Here is a 22,176-nt window from a genome sequence, read left to right on the forward strand (position 1 = left end):
GTTCAACAACAAATATTTTGTACTGTTGGATGCTCAACAAATTACTTACAAATTATGTTCTTGAGAACACTAATTATTTGTTGCTAACAACTTTTTTGTAATAATGGTTATTAAAAGTACAAATTAGTTTGTTGCAGGAAAATTAACAAATTTTGTTATTGGTTTTCCAACAAAAGTTATTGGTTCTCAAACTTATTTTTATCTGTGTGGCCTAGACAAAAGAGGACGCACTGGTCCTCGAGAGAAATGTGATCACTTGGCTTTAATAATTCTAAAAAATTCGTTAAAATTAATGAAATCGTCTTTAAGTTTGTTGATTTTATGTATCTTCACTACAAAGCAAAAATACACCCAAAAATAGGGGATGTTTTTCAACATTTTATATGAAAGACATTTTTTACTTAAAACCTAGCATAATTTCTTAAAAGTATCTTTACTTCAATTCTCCGCTTCTTTGGCTCAGAATCAATACCAAAATCATTATTGTAAAGAAATAATCTTTGGAAACGCTTTATTTTCTTTATCATTATTTCGGAGAATAGTTGCCTCATTTGTCCTTCAAAAATATCCACAATTAATACAATACCCTCTATGCTTACTCAGCCCAACTATAAATTCATATTTCTGTAATAAGCTAAATTTTAAAGAAAACCAAGGAAGGAAAATATTAAAACATTTAGAGCCAGAAGGCAGAGACAGGGCTTGAAAGGCTATGAATAAAAAGCATGAAAGGAAGAAGAAAGAAGACTAATTAAAGCTGTTGTAAAACTTATGGTCATGCAGTCAGGCAGTTAATTAAGCAAAGAAGAAGTGACACTGCAATTTTCTGGCATTCAACAAATGAGTCATAAAGTCATTGAAGAGTGTCGTTTATTTTGTTTGCTTTAATTGGAAAGAAGCATTATAAAGAGACAGAGAAACAGGGAAACATTATGCTTTAAATAAAAACTAAACTATTGTAATTAAAAAATAAAATCATCCAAAACTATTCTCGAAATAATTACTGACATGTAAGTCAAGGATTTCCAACACCAACAAGATAGCAAAGGACAGACGGGCGGAATTATAGTATTCACAAAAAGGATAAAACAGACCACCATCCAAAAGCCTAGCAACAATTAAAGAAAGTAGAAATCTACTTTGACATAAAATAAGAAATGTGGTAAAGACAAGGGTGAATAAGAAAAAGATTTGCATTTGTATAAGAAAAGATTTAAGAAACTTGTCACGTTTCACAAAAGCAATCAAGAAAAGAGGACGGGCACAGGACGAAAGTACAAACAAACGATAAGAACTACAAAAACTAGACATTTTATCCACTTTATTCTAAAGCTTAAGTCTTTGCGAGCAAACTAAAAGGAAAGTGTTTTAAGGTTCTTGTAATGGGAATGGGAAATGGAAATCCAATAGAGCGCAGCGCGTAGACATTAAAAAGAAACTTTATTTTAAATGAAAATCTTATGCTCAGAAAATCGCAAATAGACATTGAGGCTACCCACCAAAAAATATCACCAAAATATTTCCAAAGAAAAAAGTTGATTGAAGCTAAAATCTTTTTCAATTAAAAATTAATTGATACAAATATTTTTTTATATTAAAATCTAAAAACATTAAGTCAATGATTGAATAATTTTCAATTTATAAATAAAAAATTACTTGATACAATTAACTTTATAATCAAACTCGAAAGACTGTAGTCCATATTCTTTTTAACTGTCTTAGCTAAGGCAGTAAGGAAAATATGGACAATTTTTTGATTTTTAATTTAATAACAAAATGATTGAAAATATTAACAAATTGAGTTTTCTAAACAACATCAAATAAATGTTTAATTGAATCAATTAAGAAAATTAATTGAAATTTGCTAATGAAATCAAATAATTTTTTAATCAAGTATTTTTGTGAATTACCAATTATATCTGTGATAGATACAATCATTTTCGTGATTGAAGACTTTTCAATTAAATGATTGAATGTGATTGAATCAGAAATTTTTTTCTGTGTACATTTAAAAGTAGATAGAAATTAAATGAAATCTAAAAATAAATTTAAGAATTTTATCAAAAGAAAGGATTAATTTTAATTAGAATCCAATAATCGGCAAATTCAATAAGCTTGAAATTCATTTGAGTGGCTTCTAAAATTGATATTAAATTCATAAAAATGTTGGGAAATACATTTTTATGATTTTAATCAATAAAAAATATTTTCACACAGAATATTGACTTTTAATTTTTTCGATTTCGATTTGAAATCGGTATCAAAAAGACCATTATAATATAATGCAATTTTATTTTGGAAATCAGTCCTCTTACTCTCAAAGAGTATTATCGTCCAACATAGCAAACCAACCAACCCAATGCCTTCAGTATCCTGCCATTTAACTATTATATATACATAGTTTTTACATTTACTCAAATTAAGACTGTTTCCCGAATGTCTGCCATGAAGGATATGTACATAAAAAAGGCAAAGCAATGACCTATCCCATCCCATTGCGCTAGAGCGAATAAAATTGGAACAAACTAATAAAAGAAACAATGACGTCGTCATAGTCTAGAGCCCGTTTTACGGCATCGTATAATGTAGGCAACCATTATATCAAACCTGCCGTCAAAACAAGTGGTAAATTCCAGTTCATATGAATATGAGTGTTGGCTTGTTATGACGCCACCAAAAAAATTACGACATTTATATTTTCCACTTTAGGCAGGACAAATAAAATTATACCACAAAACTACTGATGTGGATTTTGATTTTTCTTTGAATATGTTAGTTATAATTCCTGGTTAATCTAATACCAATCAAACGATGCGGCTTCTTTAAAATGCATACATGTTTACACTAATAAAAATATTGACCTAATAAAAATATTGACCAATCTAAATTTTAGGGACCCGCAATTTACATAATGTACCAGCGAAAAAGAGTGTCTAAAAAGCAATTTCAATCCCCAATTTGTTATCCAAAGATGGTAGATTTTTTATTGTTTTGTAGATTGGTAGAATTCTTGAAGTTTTCTTAGAATTTGCAAAATATTCTTCTCCACTTAAAGAGGTACTTAAATTTTCTATAGAAGTAAACAATTTGGGAAAATTTTCTATAGAAATAAAATTTTGAGTAAATTTTCTATAGAATTAAAATTTTGAGACAATTTTCTATGGAAATAAAATGTTGACAAATTTTTCTATAGAAATAAAATTTAAAAAAAATTTTATAGAAATAAAATTTTTAGAAAATTTTCTTTAGAAATAAATAAAATGTTGAGAAAATTTTCTATAGAAATAAAATTTTGAGACAATTTTCTACAGAAATAAAATTTTGAGACAATTTTCTACAGAAATAAAATTTTGACAAAATTATCTGTAGAAGTAACAATTTTGAGAAAATTGTTTATAAATACAATATCTTTAAAAAATGTAATTTTCATGTTAGATCATATTATCAAATTGCACTGTAAGTAAATTTACCCTTCTCCCCTTATTGGTGGAAGCTAAAATCACACATTTCGACACATTTGCAATTCAAGGGATATTTATACACCCAAAAAATGTTGGCTAAGAGGAGAAATCAAAATGTATAATATTGCAAATACTAAAGTAAATTTCTAATATAGAATAATAAAAACTTTCTTTGAAAAAAAATTTAATACTAACCACAAATTTTTGATCAAACCCTTTAAAATGAAGATTTATTATATTTGGTAGTTTTTTGGTAAAATGTTCTTCAAATTTTGGTGCATTATTTTTGGCACGAGTGGTAACCGTACTTGCCATAGGACGACGGACGTAATCCGTTTTTGGAAGCATCGAAACGTCAATTAATATGTTTGTCATATGGTCGTAATATGACACCAAGGAATAACGTGATAACTTCTCGAAACTTTATTTAGTATTATGAATAAAAAATGAAAAATCATAACAGCGGTTAATCAAATTTCACCAGCGGTTAATTTTTTATCAAATATATATTTTTTTCATGTTAAACATCGTTTTTATTTTGATATTTTTGGCAGATATTTTCGGATAAATATATAATTATATTTGCATTTTATTTTATTTTTACTTTTTTTTATCGATTTTCTATTCTTTTTTGTGACATCCAACTGTTCAAAATATAAATGTTAACTTAAAACGGTAAAAAATAGTATTTTTCAAGACTTTTCCAAAAAAAAAAAATCAGCGGAATTGGAAAAAATTTGTTGGTGGATCATGGGATTATCTTAAAATAAAATGTTTGTGGAACAACTTCCATTTTTTTTTTTTTTGTTTTGCTGGGATGAAGGATATTTTTTAATAAAGAATTTTTATTAAAATAAAGTCGATAACATTTTTTGTTTTAATTAAATTTGTGTGTTTTTGTTTGTTAATTAAATTTGTGATTTTCTAAGTTTTTCAAAAGAACTTCATCGGAATTGGTAAAAATTGGTGGATGATACAGGGATTATCTTAAAAAGAACAACTTCCATTTTTTTTTTGGTAGGATGAAGGTATTTTTTTAATAAAGTATATTTACTAAAATAAAGTCCACAAACTTTGCCTTTAAATTTGTTAATTAAATTTGAGACACGAATTTTTGAAATTTACGTCCATCCGTTAAAGCTGGATGTCTTTAGAGCTATTAGAATGGCTAAGTGTTCCATAACTTATACTGTCATCGATTTTTAGCCACAAAAATAATACATAATCCTTATATAGCCGTAATGTGTGTTATAAAAATAATGACATGAAGTGAAACATATGAGACATTTTGAAAATATGAATATTGATTATTTTTTTTGCCCGAGCATTGTTGACATTAGGGGGTGCACAACTCTAATTTGGGAATAATTCGAAAATATCCTTGAAATTAAATACTTTACCTTTCAATATTTTACAAGTTGTGGTTGTTAATTTCATTCCTTCATCTACCTTCATTTAATTTGTTTGTAATTAACGCCGAATAATAACCTATACTAACCGCCCCCACCCACTCTTGCTAATCTTTTCCATGTCCTAACACAACTTTATGAATCATAACTTTACCTCCCCAAACAAATGCTTATGTGCATTTGCATTATGTTGCTTGGTGTCTTGGTAATGCCATCATATTTTACCCAAAACATTTAACATTAACATTTAAAAAGGTCTACTAGGCAGAAGAATGAGTAATCACAACGTATGGCAACCCACCACCCTACTTTAATATATACTCCGTGTAACGTTTGCCAAATGCAGGATTTTGTCTAGTTTCCCAATACACTTCCTTGTGATGTACACACATATACACTCACACGAAGACGCATTAAATAAAAACAAACTCACGATCTCATACTTCTAAGCACTCTCGTATTCGACCTCTCTCGCCCTCTCTTTCAACGTATAACCATAAAATATTATATGTCAATATATTTTTTGGTCCATCTTTGCTTCCTATTCTATTCATTTGGGTATCAAAACATTTCCTTTTCCAATTGTTTATGAAACAAACACGCAATTAAATAATTCATAGCGCATGCTCACTTATACTACCCAAGAGATTGGTGAGTGGTAAATGTGATGATGGTATAATATTAGTTGACACAAGTGTGGTGTAATCTAGTGTGGTGAATATTTGTGTTCACAATGTCACAATTACTTGTAATGCACATGAGCTATGCGGAAGTTTTCTTTTTTACGAAAAGAGAGAAGAAGATAAGAATCATGCCAAAGAGATATAAAAATATTAATAAGGACTAAATAATAAAATACAAACAAAAATCAAATCAAGATTTTATTTAGCCATTGCTTAAAGTAGAGGGAAAATTTTTATTGGAGTTTATAAATATTATTTTTCATGTTAGCCTGATACTGAAAACTGGCGATTAATGTCCAAATTCATGATATCTTAATTTACAATTAATTATTATTCCATAAAGCTCGAATAATAATTAATTTTAAATTAAGGTTTCATAAATATTTCTTATTTTTTTTTTATAGTTAGTAATTTTACGTACAAAAAATGTATTAAAATGTTTCATGATGAAACACAGAAGGAAGCACTAAGTCCATCAAGGTTCATTGAAGTTTAATGCCAATATTCAAAACAGTTTATCAATGCAATTTATATGGGGAAAAGTAGGTTTAAAGTTCTATAAGCCAATTTGCCTTTATTAAATCGTAAATAATTCTTCAATATAAGACCAGCAAAAAAGTAGCGAAAATGTTATTTTTGGGTCCGGAAGTGGTGCACCATTGTCGCAGAAACGATGAATTTAACATGGGCATGTCATAGAGCGGATGCCCAACATCATTTCAACAGTCATTGCACTGAATTTGCATTACTTCTTAAAGTTTAATCCGAATTCAGTGTTTTGGATGTGAATCAAACAAAAATTGCCAAATAAATAATTTCTATAACTTCCTTTAATTTTTTATGAATTCTGACGCTTGTCTGAAAAAAAAATCGCCATTTTTCTAGAATGTATTTTGCATTTTTTTCGACAAAATTTTAATAATTTGTACCATTTTATTAATCCTTACTCTGTTTTGAACCTATTTTAAACAAAAAAGTTAAAATTACTTATTAAAAATATGAAAAAAGCGAGTTATAAAAAAATTGAATTCAAAGAACGTCCTGTACAGTTAAAATAGAGAACATCTTTGGGGAGACATGTTTATAAGTGCTTTTAAAGCCACCTGTGTGGAACAGGGTATTATAAGTTAGTGCATATCTTTGCAACACCCAGAAGGAGACCGACTTCAAATTTGGCACAATTATGTGTTTTGGCTCAGAATAGAACCCTATTATATTTACAAACATTTTATGTCCCAAGCATAATATTTTCTAACATATTAACATATATGTTATGCTAGTTTATGAACATTATATGCTTGCACTTAAAAATATTGTGTTAACAAATTTGAGTTCCAAACATATAATTTTTACACCCAAACATATGAAAAACAGTCTTTTTCGTCCGTCCGTTTATAGACGAGTGTGTACATATCTTTCGCCCGATATGGACTAATATGGTCCCAGAAGCCAGAGTTTTACCCCAATTTGGTTGAAATTTTGCACTAGGAGTACAATTAGTAGTGTAGTCAAGTGTGCCAAATTTAATTGAAATCGGTTCAGATTTAGATATAGCTCCCATATATATCGTTCGCTCGATTACACTCATATGACCACAGTGGCCAATCTTTTATTCCGATTTAGTTTGCACAGGGAGTAAAAATAGCATTGTAGCTATGCGTGCCAAATTTGGTTAAAATCGGTTCAGATTTATATATAGCTCCCACACGGATGAAAAAGACTGTTTTTCATATGTTTGGATATAAACATTATATGTTTGGAACACAAATTTTTAAACACGATATTTTTGAGTGCAAGCATATAATGTTCATAAACTAGCATAACATGTTTGGGACATATATGTTAATATGTTAGAACATATTATGTTTGGGACATAAAATGTTTGTAAATATAATATGCTTGGATGCAAACATATATTAATTTAGAAATAGCCTATAAACATATATGTGTTTAGTAGCTTGGAGCGCTATTTAACAGGGAGCGATATTGAATTAAGTTGGTGGTTGTTGCTTGTTATTACAAAATTAACATTTTATTTTTCCTTGGGCAATTGATCAGCTACTTCTTTGATCCTTACAAACTGTGTGGTCCGCTGTTCGAATCCCCGTCCGGCAAAAGGTAAAATTAAAATAAAAAAAAATCATACAATTGAATAATTTCTTCTACAATGTTTGTATTACAGAAAAAGGTGCTAAGAACTAAAAAATCTCGTGGAAGTGAGAAAGATGTGGGGGAATATACAATTGGGCAGAAACAAAATTTTGAGCATTCAGGTCGAAAACCTATGTTGTTAGCACCTATATTACCTGTTTATTTTCATAATTCATTATGATTGTAAATATATAAATAAATAAATAAAATTTTGAGATTTTTTTTTAAGCATATAATAATTTTGGGTGCAAAATGCTTCCAAACATATTATATGTTCATATAATAACATATTGTTTTTTGGAAGACAACATTATTGAATTTGGATGCAAAAATACAAAATGTTTGGAACTTAGACTACCCAAACATATATTGTTTAGACCAATATGCTTTCAAACATATTATATATTGGAAGAGATCAAACATATAAATGTTTGGGCAATACCCAAAAATGTATATGCTTGAAGCAAAATATGTTTGGGAGTATATGTTACAGAAGCGATTTTTTGTGAGCGTGCATATATATGTGTTTCTGATTTCGACAAAAATACAACCAAAATACCAACTTGTAAAATCGCCTCTGCTTAGTCGAAAAGTTGTAAAAATAACTCTAATTTTCCTAAACTTCTAATGCATATATATCGAGCGATAAATCATAAATAAACTTTCATTAAAATTGCTTCAGATTTAAATGTTTCCCATATTTTTTTTTACCCTCCACCATAGGATGGGGGTATATTAACTTTGTCATTCCGTTTATAACACATCGAAATATTGCTCTAAGACCCCATAAAGTATATATATTCTGGATCGTGGTGAAATTCTGAGTCCGTCCTCTGTTGGAATCACGCTAACTTCCGAACGAAACAAGATATCGACTTGAAACTTGGCACAAGTAGTTGTTATTGATGTAGGTCGGAAGGTATTGCAAATGGGCCATATCGGTCCACTTTTACGTATAGCCCCCATATAAACGGACCCCCAAATTTGGCTTGCAGACCCTCTAAGAGGAGCAAATTTCATTCGATCCGGCTGAAATTTGGTACATGGTGTTAGTATATGGTCTCTAACAACCATGCAAAAATTGGTCGACATCGGTCCATAATTATATATAGCCCCCATATAAACCGATCCCCCGATTTGGCTTTCGGAGCCTCTAAGAGAAATAAATTTCATCCGCTCCGACTGAAAGTTGGTACATGGTGTTAGTATATGGTCTTTAACAACCATGCAAAAATTGGTCGACATCGGTCTATAATTATATACAGCCCCCATATAAACCGATCCCCAAATTTGGCTTGCGGAGCATCTAAGAGAAGCAAATGGTCTTTAACAACCATGCAAAAATTGGTCGACATCGGTCTATAATTATATACAGCCCCCATATAAACCGATCCCCAGATTTGACTTGCGGAGCATCTAAGAGAAGCAAATTTCATCCGATCCAGCTGAAATTTGGTACATGGTGTTAGTATATGGTGTCTAACAACCATGCAAAAATTGGGCGACATCGATTCATAATTATATATAGCCCCCATATAAACCGATCCCCAGATTTGGCTTGCGTAGCCTCAAATAGAAGCAAATTTCATCCGATCCGGTTGAAATTTGGAACATTGTGTTAGTATATGGTCTCTAACAACCGTGCAAGAATTGGTCCATATCGGTCCATAATTATATATAGCCCCCATATAAACCGATCCCCAGACCTCCGGAGCCCCTTGGAAGAGCAAAATTCATCCGATTCGGTTGAAATTTGGTACGTGATGTTAGTATATCGTATCCAACAACCATGCAGGAATTGGTTCATATCAGTCCATAATTATATATAGCCCCCATATAAACCAATCCCCAGATTTAACCTCCGGTGCCTTTTGGAGAAGCAATAATCATCCGATCTGGTTGAAATTTGGTACGTGGTGATAATATATGATATTTAACAACCATGCCAAAAGTGGTCCATATCAGTCCATAATCATATATAGCCCCCATATAAACCGTTCCCGAGATTTGGTTTTGGAGCCTCTTGGAGGGGCAAATTTCATCCGAGTCAGTTGAAATTTGGTACATTGTGCTAGTATATGGCCGTTAACAACCATGCATAACTAGGTCCATATCGGTCTATAGTTATATATAGCCCTCATATAAATCGATCCCCACTCACACAAAAATTGGTCCATATTTCAATTCTGGCTCTCTACGTACCGTGAAAAAGTCCATATCGATTCGTAATTATTTGTAGACTTTCCTACATATACCATTTTTGTCTAATATATACCACGTATGGACTAACTCACAATTTAGAAAACGATTTAAGAAACCACATACTTGGGTTGATTGTGGATGACAGTCTTTCGTAGAAGTTTCTACGCAATCCATGGTGGAGGGTACATAAGATTCGGCCTGGCCGAACTTACGGCCATATATACTTGTTTTTTACTAACATTGTGTTCCACCCTAAATTTTGAGTCTATAGATTTTGTAGAAGTCTATCAAATTCTGTCCAGATCGAATGATATTTAAATGTATGTATTTGGTACAAACCTTTATATATAGCACCCAACACATTCGACGGATGTGATATGGTATCGAAAATTTAGTGGTACAGGGTATAATATAGTCGGCCTAGCCCGACTTTAGATTTTCCTTACTTATTTAAATTAATTTTGTCTCCCGAGTTTGATTAAAAAGTTAATTGTAAATATTTATATATTTATAAATATATAAATATGGAAATATTTTGGTGAAAATTTTTTCTGTGTAAAACGTTTAATTGAATTTTAAAAAATATTTAATTCAAAATTTAACTAATTCATTATGTTTTAATTAAAACAAAAATCTATCACAAAGTTAATTATATGAATTAAGTTTTTAATTGGATCAATAAATTTTTTAATTGACAATTGTAATTGATACTATCATTTCTGTGATTGAAAAAATTTCAATTAAAATTTAATTGGATCAATTAATTTCCTGATGGTAAATGTCGGACTATACAATAATTTGAGACAATCGTCACAATACTTACAATAAATTACGGTTTATTTGCTCTCAAAGAAAGAAGGTTAGGGTATACAAGAGAGATTGGAATAATTTTTTGGATTTACGTATTTTTTAGTTTTATTTAATTATATCGAATCTTTAGTCTGACATTACCCATTTCTATTAATATTTGTTATAGTACAATACTTTTGATTCAAAACTGATAATTGTATATCTGTATGCGATGAAATACAATTCATCCAATACCCATACATTGCCTTCTATATTAGGTCAATCTATCAAATATATAAGAAAACCTATCATTGTTTCCGGTCACAGAGGGTGTTTATTAAATAACAATTTACAAAAAAAAAACTATTTAGGGTTACAATTTTGTTACGTGTTTGGCAAGACATGCATATAATTCCTTTTGTAAAAAAAAAATATATTATTTAGTGTTGATTTATTTTCAGTCATATCTTCTACTAAATGACCTAATGACGCCTTTAGTCTGACGACTATATGAACATAATGTCGATGGTGTTGGTTTTTTTTTTCTTAATTTCTACGCGTCACGTCGTTCGTCACGCACGGCCACGAATGGATATAAATAATTAGCATACAGATTTTTTTAAATTAAAAGACAGTTGAACTTTTCCAATGAAACATGGAATCTATGAATTAATCGAAGGCAGAAGTCATGGAAATTATATTAAAAAATTATTATTATGATAAAAGAATGTAGATAAAAAAATTGAAAATACGTTTTGGAATGTTTAAAGTGATATAGACTAATTTTAGTAAACACGAAAAGATTGACTACAAATATTATAATCATATTCTAAGCTAATGGAGTCATTATGTCTAATCTAATGACTTTTGACCAAAATCAATAGTGGACTTTTAGTCCAATTTCTTGAAATGTAAAGAATACTGACAGAATATATTTTTAACGCGAATATAAAGTTCCACATTTCAATTCTACAACAAAACCAGCTTATTTTCAACTAAAATGTTAATTTAATTTGATTTTAGTTAACGTATTAATCAAAACTAATATCCAATCACACAAAATAACTAGACCAGTTCATTGGTTCCGTAAATAATTATTCGTTTCAGTGCCACCTGTATGTGGAAAAATTAGTTATATTCGATACCCTGAAGTGATAGCTTTCGATTGTTATAGAAATCTATTGCCAGAAATCTTTTGCAGTAATACAGCATATATGGAGAGAAATGTGACAACAATGGCCGAATGGAAATTGATGGTCATCCCGATTTAAATGTGAAAGATTGATATGTTAGTCCTCTATCTAGATGCCCATATTTTTCCATTTGGCCACAGTGGTCACATTTCTCTTCAATTGCGTCCATTTTTTTCTACACCATTGAAGAAAATTTTGAATTAAAAATTCATTTTTGATATGTTAGTTTCGTGATTGAGGATACAAAATATTTTTTCTGTATTTATTTTCCCACGATATGGGTCCGCCATTTTCCCATCGGTGAAAATTATTTTTGCGATTTTACATGAATTTGGATCGGAAGTGTCAGAGAGAAATGTGACCATTGTGGCCAAACGGAAAAAGATGGACATATTTATTTCAATTAAAATTTAATTTTTGATCTGTTAATTCGTGATTGAGGACACAAAATATTTTTTCTGTATTTATTTTCTCAATGATTTGGGCCCACAGTTTTCCTATCGCTGAAATTTCAATGACCGATAAGAATAAAAAGCCAAAAATGTAGGAACGTAAAAACACGGTTTAATATCCCAGCAGAGTAATTGTTTGATTAACCCGTTAATCAGAAAAGAAAAATGGGGTCCAAGCCACTATATCGATATGGCTGCTGCAAACGTGTTGCAAATTTTCGGACTTATTTGAAGGATTGTCGTTTTCTCATAACGATAGTTCAGACCGTAAGTATTTGGGATCACTGTCTGTCACGTGATCCGGAGAGCAAGCAAATATTTTGTGTAGTTAACATCCTAGTTCCTCTATGGCCTCTTGATAATTGATAAGGACAGAGTGCCACACTCAATGAAGAATAAAAAGAACCTCATTTTGTTTGCCCATTCGATTATGTTTATTAGAATAATGTAAGTTTTCCAGTCAACTCTAATTTATTCTATTTATTTTATCTGTAATCTGATAAATTCCATTGGCATGTTCTTGGATTTTTGTTTTGCAAAGATAAAGTTTCAATGTCATTGCAGTGATTAACGTCGCACACATTATCTGGAATGGTGTTGATTACACTCGACGACGTGTTTCATTATCAAAATTGATGTTAATTTTCAGTTATGTTGAGGTTTTGTGTCTGACCTGTAATTGGCTACCGTTTTTTAATGGTCTTTTCAAACAAAATTTAACAGCTGAGGTTCAATGAATCAGCTTTAAGCCAAAAAATACACAAAAAAGATAGAAACATCAAAACTTGCTTTTAGACATTCACCATTTGGCGATAACTAAACGTTTTGGATTCTTTTAATTTCCGTTTTAACCATATTCGTACATAGATCCAGTAAAGTGTTAAGCATACAAACAATTGTTGTTGTTTAAGAAATATTGCTGTTGTTAAAAAAGACTAAAACTTGATATAATTTTCATCGTTTTCTTTTTTAAATTTTGCCGTGTAAATGAGTTCACTTCTCATTGTTGGAGTGTTGGCATACTGACAAAATGCTGTTTCAACGATAGCAGCAATGAGTTTGTCGGAATATGCAACTCCCCCGACCCGACTTCTACAGCGCAACAGCATTCACCCACACAATATTTCACTCAAAGTTGCCACTCGAGACAAACATAATCTACCAAAATTTAGAAAAAATCTTACCAAACAAAAATATCTTATTTTGAAAAATGTATATGGAAACTGTTGTCAAAATTTTATTTCTACAGAAAATTTTGTCAAAATGTTATTACTATAGAAAATTTTGTCAAAATTTTATTTCTATAGAAAATTTTGTCAAAATTATATTTCTATAGAAGATTTTGTCAAATTTTATTTCCATAGAAAATTTTGTCAAAATTTTATTTCCATAGAAAATTTTGTAAAAGTTTTATTTCCATAGAAAATTTTGTAAAAATTTTATTTCAATAAAAAATTTTGTCAAAATTTAATTTCTATAGAAAATTTTGTCAAAATTTTATTTCTATAGAAAATTTTGTAAAAATTGTATTTCTATAGTAAATTTTGTCAAAATTTTATTTCTATAGAATATTTTGTCAAAATTTTATTTCTGTAGAATATTTTGTCAAAATTTTATTTCTATAGAATATTTTGTCAAAATTTTATTTCTATAGAAAATTTTGTCACAATATTATTTCTATAGTAAATTTTGTCAAAATTTTATTTCTATAGTAAATTTTGTAAAAAGTTTATTTCTACAGAAAATTTTGTCAACATTTCATTTCTAAAGAAAATTTTGTCAAAATTTTATTTTTATAGAAAATTTTGCCAAAATTTTATTTCTATAGAAAATTTTGTCAAAATTTTATTTTTATAGCAAATTTTTTCAAAATTTTATTTCTATTGAAAATTTGTCAAAATTTTATTTCTATAGAAAATTTTCTCAAAATTTTATTTCTAAAGAAAATCTTGTCAAAATTTTATTTCTATAGAAAATTTTGTCAAAATTTTATTTCTATAGAAAATTTTGTCAAAATTTTATTTCTATAGAAAATTTTGTCAAAATTTTATTTCTAATTTTATTAAAATTTAATTAAAATTTTGTCAAAATTTAATTTCCATAGAAAATTTTGTAAAAATTTTATTACTACAGAAAATTTTGCCAAAATTTTATTTCTATAGAAAATTTTGTCAAAATTTTATTTCTATAGAAAATTTGGTTAACATTTTATTTCTATAGAAAATTTTTTAAAAATTTTATTTCTATAGAAAATGTTGTCAAAGTTTTATTTCTATAGAAAATGTCAAAATTTTATTTCTATAGAAAATGTTGTCAACATTTTATTTCTATAGAAATTTAGTAAAAATTTTATTTCTATAGAAAATTGTGTCAAAATTGTATTTCTATAGAAAATTTTGTCAAAAATTTATTTCTATAGAAAATATTGTATTTCTATAGAAAATTTTCTCAAAATTGTATAGGGCTTTGCCCAAATAAATTTTACAAACATTCTTTTCCTCTGTTGGTTAAGCTACACTTATAGTTTAGTCAATTCATGGTTTTAAGCTGAAATAAAAAAAATAAAAAACAACAACAATGCTTAAAGAACAAAACCAACAATAACAAAACAAAACGAAGGAAAATTTAATTTCTATAGAAAATTTTGTCAAAATTGTATTTCTATAGAAAATTTTTCAAAAATTTATTTCTATAGAAAATTTTGTCAAAAATTTATTTCTATAGAAAATATTGAATTTCTATAGAAAATTTTGTCAAAAATTTATTTCTATAGAAAATATTGCATTTCTATAGAAAATTTTGTCAAAATTTTATTTCTATAGAAAATTTTTTCAAAATTTTATTTCTATAGAAAATTTTTTTTTTTAAATTTTATTTCTATAGAAAATTTTGTCAAAATTGTATTTCTATAGAAAATCTTGTCGAAATTTTATTTCTATAGAAAATCTGTCAAAATTTTATTTCTGTAGAATTTTTTTTTTTTCAAAATTTTATTTCTATAGAAAATTTTGTCACAATATTGTTTCTATACATAGAATTTTTGCAAAATTTAATTCTATAGAAAATTTTGTTAAAATTTTATTTCTATAGATAATTTCATTTCTATAGAAAATTTTGTCAAAATTTTATTTCTATAGAAAATTCTGTCAAAATTTTATTTCTATAGAAAATTTGTCAAAATTGTATTTCTATACAATATTTTGTCAAAATTTTATTTTTATAGAAAATTTTGTAAAAAATTTATTTCTATAGATTTTTTTTTTAAATTTAATTTCTATAGAAAATTTTGTCACAATATTATTTCTATACATAAATTTTTTGCAAAATGTTATTCTATAGAAAATTTTGTCAAAATTTTATTTCTATAGCAAATTTTGTTTCTTGGTGATCTTTTTCTTTTTTAATAAATGTCAATAGTTTTATTAAGCTTGAGATCTTAGTTTCCTTTATTTATTTTTAATCCATCATTCCTAATATTTCGCAATTATCATTGAATTGCTTCTTCAGAGGCAATTTGATATAACATTATTATAATTAATTAGTCTAGTTAAACAACTAACATTTTATAAGTACATAAAACATACTAAATTTTGTCAAAATTTTATTTCAATAGCAAATTTTGTCAAAATTTTATTTCTATAGAAAATTTTGTCAAAATTTTATTTCTATAGAAAATTTTGTCAAAATTTTATTTCTATAGAAAATTTTGTCAAAAATTTTATTTCTACAGTTATTTTTGTCAAAATTGTATTTCTATAGTAAATTTTGTCAAAATTTTATTTCTACAGTTATTTTTGTTAAAATTTTATTTCTGTAGAAAATGTTGTCAAAATTTTATTTGTCAAAATTTTATGTCTATAGAAAATTTTGTCAAAATTTTATTTCTGTAGAAAATTTTGTCAAAATTTTATTTCTATAGAAAATCAAAATTTTATTTCTATAGAAAATTTTGTCAAAATTTTATTTCTATAGAAAATTTTGTCAAAAATTTTATTTCTACAGTTATTTTTGTCAAAATTGTATTTTTATAGTAAATTTTGTCAAAATTTTATTTCTACAGTTATTTTTGTCAAAATTTTATTTCTATAGAAAATTTTGTCAAAATTTTATGTCTATAGAAAATTTTATTTCTATAGAAAATTTTGTCAAAATTTTATTTCTATAGAAAAATAGCAACATACAAAAATAATATCTAAAAATCAAATTCTCCACTAAAACCTCTATATTTTCAAAATATATTTCCAGTTTAATAGGAACGTAGGTTTAAACATGTTCTTTGATTATAATTAACATTATTAAGCATAAATAGAGTAGATACATGCCAATAGGAAAGTAGCATAACAAACTTCCATTAATTAGTATTGGACAAACCTGAATGAATTTGACAGGAACCAATAGGCTAAAGAAATTTGAATAAAACAAAAAAAAAAATTTGTTGTGTTCAAAGTGAAATTTCATATTACAGCTGAGAAAGAAACTCAAATAGATAAATGAAGACTTGCAATGGACGTTTGGTATGTTTATTATTATTTCGTTTTATATTTGATGGCTAGTCAATCGGATGGCTGCCAACCATAGCTAATAATGAATTTTAAACCAACAGGTTTTTGTTTAGTATTTTGTGCAAACACAATTTTCTTTTATATGGGAGGAAGTAATTTACAAAATTAAATAATTGCTGTAGCTTGGCAAAATGGGGAAAGGGCAAGTAAAAAGCACATGTGACAAACAAATGCAGAAATCATGCAATAATGATGTTTAAGATTTTGTAATAGTCGATATGGACCATAAATGTAATTCATGAGATTGATGTCGTATATAGCAACAAAAGGAATAAATAACAATTTGTGTTAATCGATATTTGTAAATATGGGCTTGGACGGGCTTCGACCGGTGTTTGAGATTATCTACTATGGCAATGTCCAAAGCGGTCTAAACCGAACCAAAAAGAGTTATGTGTGGTAAAAAATCGCCCTATTTTTTAAAGATTTTTCATTTTATGAAGTGATATACTCAATGGTCTTCCTATTTTGTTTTATTGAATTCGCAATGTACCCAAATTTATCTTTAGAATAAGTTCCATATTGCTTATACATATGGGAAGAGGTCAACATTTTGAAGAGCCCAGGACTTTTACGATCCAGCCGATTTTTTTTCTAATGTAAGTTCCTCTGATCAGTGGCACCGTTGTGCTACTAATTTTGCAAACTTTCTGGCTCCATGCGGCTTTTTGTGACACAAAATATCCGAAATGTGCGACTTTAGTAGCACACATGTGACAAAATTCGAACACAAAGGAAGTGCTCCAATTTGAAGCCTTTTTTAGAAATGAGTATATTCCGTGTACCTTACACGAGAGCCACCGTGGCATTGCCGCCTTGCATAAAAGGGTAATGGGTTAAATCCCAGTTTCGACCAAACACTAAAAGGTTTTTAAGAGGTGGATTATCCCCTCTCAGTAATGGTTGTGATATTTCCGAGTGTTTCAAAGCTTCTCCAAGTGGCTTCACCTGGGTTATAAAAAGGAGGACCATTATCATTAAACTAAAATATAGAATAGCGCTGTACATATAAAAGAGAGGTTAACTTGTAGCTTCATAATGAACTGAATAGTCTTAGTGAGCCTAAAATAACGGGCTGCACCTATCCTTTGTTGACTTTGTAAATATAAGCTACATTTTTATCGATATGTTACTTTTTTTAGCAAATTTTCTGCGACATTTTGATAATTTCCAACGGTAACACTGCCTCTGATATCAACTTTCTAAATTATTCGACGAGAACAAATGGCAACTCTGTTTGAGAGCGAGAAGTCATTCTATAAAGAGAATAAAAGTGGAAATGACAAAAGCCCCAACAAATGAGTAATGAGGGGGAAATACAAAAAAATTTTTGAAATAGACCAACAACAACATGCGGATTTCATTTGTTGGCCCACCAAAAATAAAAGGAAAAGAGAATAACTGTAAATAATAACTTTTTATAACAGATCAAAAAATTTTGCAACTTACCTTATGGGAATGGAATTGCTAGCGAAGTCTCCTTAAATCGTTAACATATATTAAACATTTCGTCGAAAAATTGCACTATTAAAAAACAACAACAAAGCTATAAACAATGACAACACACTTGGTGTATTTCAAGTGTTGGGTCCTCTCCTTATTCTGTCAATGGTTCTTGTATTCTCTTCAAGTTACTGCTTTTATTGTTGTTGTTATTATTGTGGGTCGTTTTCTTTTGCAATAGGATATGGCCAAATTACGTATTTTATTTGCGGTTGTTGTAAATTACCGTTTTTATTTTTTTCAAGCACACTTTGATTAAATTTTCAATCCCTCTTATGTTTGTAGACGACCACTGTTCCAATAATTTACTTTTCCACTGAGTTTTTTTCTTTTTGTTATTTTGCTTAATATTTTTTTTTTCGTTATAGAAAAGGGGAGCTCTCTCTAATGTAAATTATGACAATGGCCTTATTGGTATTGAGGGGGTGCACTTTCGTGTTTTTCTGCTTACGTTCTTATTTAATGACTTTTTGAGCAAAAATTTTCACACAATTTTAATACTTATTTGTTTTCGAATTGATATTTCGTTAATTTGGCCTTTTCGTCTTTAATTTTACACGGATTTTTTGGATTTCACGACAATCAACTTTAATTTTGCCTTCTTCTTCTATCGTTTTCGTTCGTTTGGCAATTGTTGACAATGATGTCAACTGCTTAGATTGAAAATATCACTGAAAGGGCATGAAAGTTGACAAAAAGCTTTAAATTCATATTGAAGAACTACTCAATATTTTTGAATTATGTCTCAAAAGTATGTAATAATTATCAATTTTGGAATAAAACAAAAGCATAAGTTTAGATTAAAGTTATATATAATACTCTCATGTACCAAATGTATTTTCATTGTAATTATTCGTTATTAAAAACTTTAACAGTAGCAACACTGAAATCTTATGAAGAAGATGAGGCAAAATGTAATTGATAATTGACACAAGAAAAGATAGAATAGGTTCCTGAATTATTGAATTACGTAACGTAATAAAGATGGAAATAAGGAATCGATAAATATATATAATCGATTGGATGTTATTTAATTTTTATTTATTTAATTATTTCATAAAGAGACAAGTCGCTAGACCATATATGACCCAAAAACCAGACAATTCCTTGAATAATTGACTTAATTTATAACAATTAATAGTATAGAAAATAGAATAATAAAATGAATCCAATAGGAAAATATAAATAGGGAATTATATTACAATCCAATAGGAAAATATAATTAACCTTTAACTGGTGAGGTGAATTTTTTGCGTAATTTGGGACGTGTGGTAAATTTGATCCCCTCTTTTACATTATTATTTTTTTTATAAAAAAAATAGTTTTTCATATAATAATTACATTTGTCGATTAGAACACATTGTATTTAACGAAAATAGAACAATATTTCGAAATATTATATGTACTTACAATAATTGGCATGCGCTTTTTTTTCACATGTCTTATTTATAATACATGTAAACGAGTGTGCAACGTGGACAGTTAAGCTGAGTACTATGTTCAGTTTTCAAGCTGAAAACCAGCTTGTTTTCACGGTAACTTTTTTTAATTAACTAATTTAGAAATATAAAATTATTTGCAATCAATTCCTTGCATCTTTTCCATCCATTATTTGGCAAGACTCGATCAAAATATAATCGTCTTCATAAATATATTTGTACTTTTAATTTCATGTTTTGGTGAAAAAACCGAACATAGTACTCACCTTTAAAGGTTAATTTTTTTTTATTTATTAATTTTATAACAGACGATTTTACTACATATGTCCTACAAAAGTGATCTACTAAACTATCGCATCTCTTTGTTAAACAAAGAGATGGGATCATCGGATTAAAATCAACTTCCAGGGCGCTTTTGGAGACAAATCCGGGGATCTGTTAATATGGGGGCTATTTATAATTATGAACCGATAAACATCATTATTTTCATACATATATAGATACATATATACTGTCGAGGTTTAGTTTTGTATTGCCGCCGAAGTAGCACTGTTAGAAATTATTTATGTCGCTGAATAATTAAGTTCTTCACATGTTCGTGCATCTATCGACCTTATCGTTTCAGATATATTTACAACACACGTGCGCTAATCGGTCTTATTTGCTTTTATAATAAATATGGTTTTATTTTAAAACTTGTAAGTGAATTAATTGACTTGTTATTCAATTACATAGGAATTAGGAAGGTCTTAATTTTATATTCTTAAAATTACAGTACAAAACTTTAATGAGATTTTAGGGAAAATACCATATTTTAGGACAACAGTTGAATTGTTTGTGTGAATTTTTGAAATTTGTAAAAAAATCTTATAGTATTCTCCACTTTGGAATGTACCAGTGGTCATGCATTTTTTAAAAGTTTCAGTAGGCACATTTTAAGAAAATCGTTAAAATGCATTTGTCCTCAAAGATCCGTTCTTTTTAGCTTTTGGTTTTTCCATTTTATTTCAATCATGTTTTTTTCTTCCTCCACTTGATATTTTAAAAGCTTTGCATAATTACTCAATAAATCTCGCCAATAGCATTCTACATCCGCCATTCTTAAATGATTCCATATAAAATCGTAGCCATTTTGAGCAATTTCCTCGGCCAAATCATCGTGTTTCTTGAAAAATTCTAAAACATTTCTTATATCCGCTTCTGTAGGATTTTTATCCAAAGGTACATAATGTTTCCATGGTTTCAAAGCCGGATAAAAGAATTCCAACCACTCATCACCGACATGGAACACTAATGATTGGCACAAAAAGAGATGTTTAAAGCGGAATGATGCGGCCACGCCTCGGAAATTAAACAGATATTTATACTGGCAATGATACTCGAAGGAGACTTCCTCGGCTGGTTCAGCTCCTAGGGTATCTTTAGGTGATTTCCATGCTTGATTTTTTGTATACATTGCATCAATCAAATCAGGCTGCGAACGGGAAAGTAATATCAATGAATCTCTTTCGTGAGATGTCCTAGAACCCCTGAAGAACGCCTTGACAATCTTTTTATGCCATGGATACTCATTGGACGCTTTTGCTATCTTATCTCTCTGAAGATCCCACCTGCCTATGCCGGTAGGAAATAATTTAATTGCTGGTCCCCCAGCCCAAAATGTCCAAGCCGGATACATAATGTCAGCATATTCAAAGGTTTTTGAAAAGGAAAATACCGGTAGGATTTTCTTACTAAAATGTCTACTAATTTGGGGATAATCTCGAGTATTCACAACAAAGTCCATATCTGGAAGTGTAGGTAGTAATCTCAAAAGGAAGTACTCAATACCTTCGCAACGAGCTGGAAAGTAACAATTTGGATCTCTATAAAGTTTATGATGGAATATTTTATAAAATGTTCCAAACTGCTTAGCGTCTTCAATGCTATGTTTGGTTATGCCCCCCGCCGCTTTGAATACTTCCAAGTCTTTTTTCCACACCTTTTTATGACATTCGCATTTTGGATCCTCGGGTTCATTGGAACAGGTTTTATATTTATCCCTAGCCCTTTCAATTTTTGAAAGAGCATAGACAGAAACTGGAAGAAAAATTTATGAAAAAGATATCACCACGCATTTATGAAAAAGATATTACCTCCATCACTGTTAATGTTATTTGAGACACGAGCATTTTGGCATTCATTTGTAGCTTCTTTTGTACACAACCTTGTTGCTTGGACATCGTCAGGATGATTATTTGTTGCAAGGTACAATGGAAACTCGCTTGCAATTAAAAAATATAGTAAAATAAATGTTCTCATTGTTTTGACGTTTATTTACCATTTGTTTTGT

General features: G+C 28.9%; 2 protein-coding genes across 3 annotated transcripts in view; both read right to left on the reverse strand.

Annotated features, from left to right (window-relative positions):
- The window catches only part of LOC142221004 (ubiquitin carboxyl-terminal hydrolase 12/46 homolog), a 345,234-nt gene extending 326,158 nt beyond the window's left edge, over positions 1–19,076 (reverse strand). The window contains exon 1 of one of the 2 annotated variants that reach the window (XM_075290515.1): positions 18,352–19,076. The gene's annotated coding sequence lies outside the window, so the exon portion shown is untranslated. The remainder of the gene's footprint in view (positions 1–18,351) is intronic. The other variant, XM_075290541.1, reaches the window with a different exon arrangement.
- Positions 19,077–20,492: 1,416 nt separating this feature from the next.
- LOC142221052 (O-glucosyltransferase rumi-like) lies at positions 20,493–22,176 on the reverse strand. The gene is made up of 2 exons (XM_075290569.1): positions 21,980–22,176; positions 20,493–21,923 (listed from the first exon to the last, which is right to left on the reverse strand). Exons 1-2 carry the CDS (start codon positions 22,143–22,145, stop codon positions 20,809–20,811), a joined length of 1,281 nt encoding a protein of 426 aa, XP_075146684.1. The 5' UTR covers positions 22,146–22,176; the 3' UTR covers positions 20,493–20,808.

This window comes from Haematobia irritans, chromosome 1 (genome assembly GCF_050003625.1).
Source record: "Haematobia irritans isolate KBUSLIRL chromosome 1, ASM5000362v1, whole genome shotgun sequence".
NCBI lineage: Eukaryota > Metazoa > Arthropoda > Insecta > Diptera > Muscidae > Haematobia > Haematobia irritans.

What these genes read in the sequence shown, in the direction of transcription:
- LOC142221052 (XM_075290569.1), bottom strand. Translation starts at nt 22,145, where the DNA reads ATGAGAACATTTATTTTACTATATTTTTTAATTGCAAGCGAGTTTCCA. An exon ending in TAACATTAACAGTGATGGAG is followed by an intron (nt 21,924 to 21,979) that starts GTAATATCTTTT and finishes TTTTTCTTCCAG; the next exon opens with TTTCTGTCTATGCTCTTTCA.